This window comes from Ursus maritimus, unplaced genomic scaffold, assembly GCF_017311325.1.
Source record: "Ursus maritimus isolate PB19 unplaced genomic scaffold, ASM1731132v1 scaffold_2, whole genome shotgun sequence".
NCBI classification, from domain to species: domain Eukaryota; kingdom Metazoa; phylum Chordata; class Mammalia; order Carnivora; family Ursidae; genus Ursus; species Ursus maritimus.
This window is the reverse complement of record NW_024424452.1, coordinates 37,329,802-37,330,984: the sequence shown is the minus strand read 5'-3', so window position 1 is coordinate 37,330,984 and position 1,183 is coordinate 37,329,802. Positions and strand designations below refer to the sequence as shown.

General features: G+C 66.1%; 1 protein-coding gene across 3 annotated transcripts in view; it reads left to right on the top strand.

Annotated features, from left to right (window-relative positions):
- Positions 1–1,086, top strand: part of TSC2 (TSC complex subunit 2) — a 34,166-nt gene extending 33,080 nt beyond the window's left edge. For all 3 annotated transcript variants that reach the window (XM_040635523.1, XM_040635522.1, XM_040635521.1), the window contains 4 exons: positions 314–392; positions 468–559; positions 648–746; positions 845–1,086. In XM_040635523.1, coding sequence (XP_040491457.1) covers positions 314–392; positions 468–559; positions 648–746; positions 845–1,015 — 441 coding nt within the window. In that variant the 3' untranslated portion in view covers positions 1,016–1,086. The remainder of the gene's footprint in view (positions 1–313; positions 393–467; positions 560–647; positions 747–844) is intronic.
- Positions 1,087–1,183: the final 97 nt, after the last annotated feature.

Genomic DNA, 1,183 nt, shown 5'->3' with positions numbered 1-1,183 from the left:
GGGGGGGGGGGTGTCCCTGGGTGGCAGCCGGAGCCACAGGTGACACAGGGCGGCGAGGGCGGGGGCCGTGCACCTGTTGGGGTCATGCCTGAGAACCTGAACTTGGGTGGATTCGGTGGCAGGAGCCAGATGTGGAGGAGGTGGGGTTTGGAGAGGGAAGGCAGCTGGGCCTCTAGGTCAGTGGGCAGGAAGGGTGTGTGCAGCGGCCGGTGGTGAGCAGAGCACAGGCTTGTTCAGGTAGCAAGCCCCCCCCCCGCCCCAGCAGAGGGAGGAAGTGGGGCCGGGTGAACTGTGCTGTCGTCCCGCCCGGCAGGGCCAGTTCAACTTCGTTCACGTGATTATCAGCCCCCTGGACTACGAGTGCAACCTGGTGTCCCTGCAGTGCAGGAAAGGTGAGCCCCGGGGCAGGGGTGTGGTGGGAGGCACTCGGGGCCCTGAGCCCTGGTGTGAGCGCTGTTTCTCCCCAGACATGGAGGGTCTCGTGGACACCAGCGTGGCCAAGATTGTGTCTGACCGCAACCTGCCTTTTGTGGCCCGTCAGATGGCTCTGCACGCCAACGTGAGTCAAGGGGATGGCCCGAGGGGCAGGTGGGACAGGGCCGCAGGTGCCACCCCCAGAGGGCTCACCCCTTCCCTGCCCCCTCTAGATGGCCTCCCAGGTGCATCATAGCCGCTCCAACCCCACCGACATCTACCCTTCCAAATGGATCGCCAGGCTCCGCCACATCAAGCGGCTCCGCCACCGGGTAGGGAAGACGGGCCCAGGCCCCCCCCGTGGCGGGTGGGGGTTGCCCGCCAGTCTCCCGCCACGCTGCCAGCCTGCTGAAGCCCCCCTCTCCTTCAGATCCGTGAGGAAGCCCACTACTCCAACCCCAGCCTGCCCCTGCTGCAGATGCACCCCCTGGGCCACGCCAAAGGCCCTGCTCAGGTGCCGGCAGAGCCCGTGCCCACGTACGAGACGGGCCAGCGGAAGCGCCTCATCTCCTCAGTGGACGACTTCACAGAGTTCGTGTGAGGCCGCCCCGTGTGTGCGTGTGCATGTGAAATAAAACCCGGGCCTGCTCATCCACCGGCGTCACTCACGGACACGGATGCGGTCAGCCAGCTTGTTTATTTGACTTTGTCGGGGGCGGGGGTGTATCAAGGCTGTAGCTTTGGCCATGCCCACAGCAGGGTACGGGCC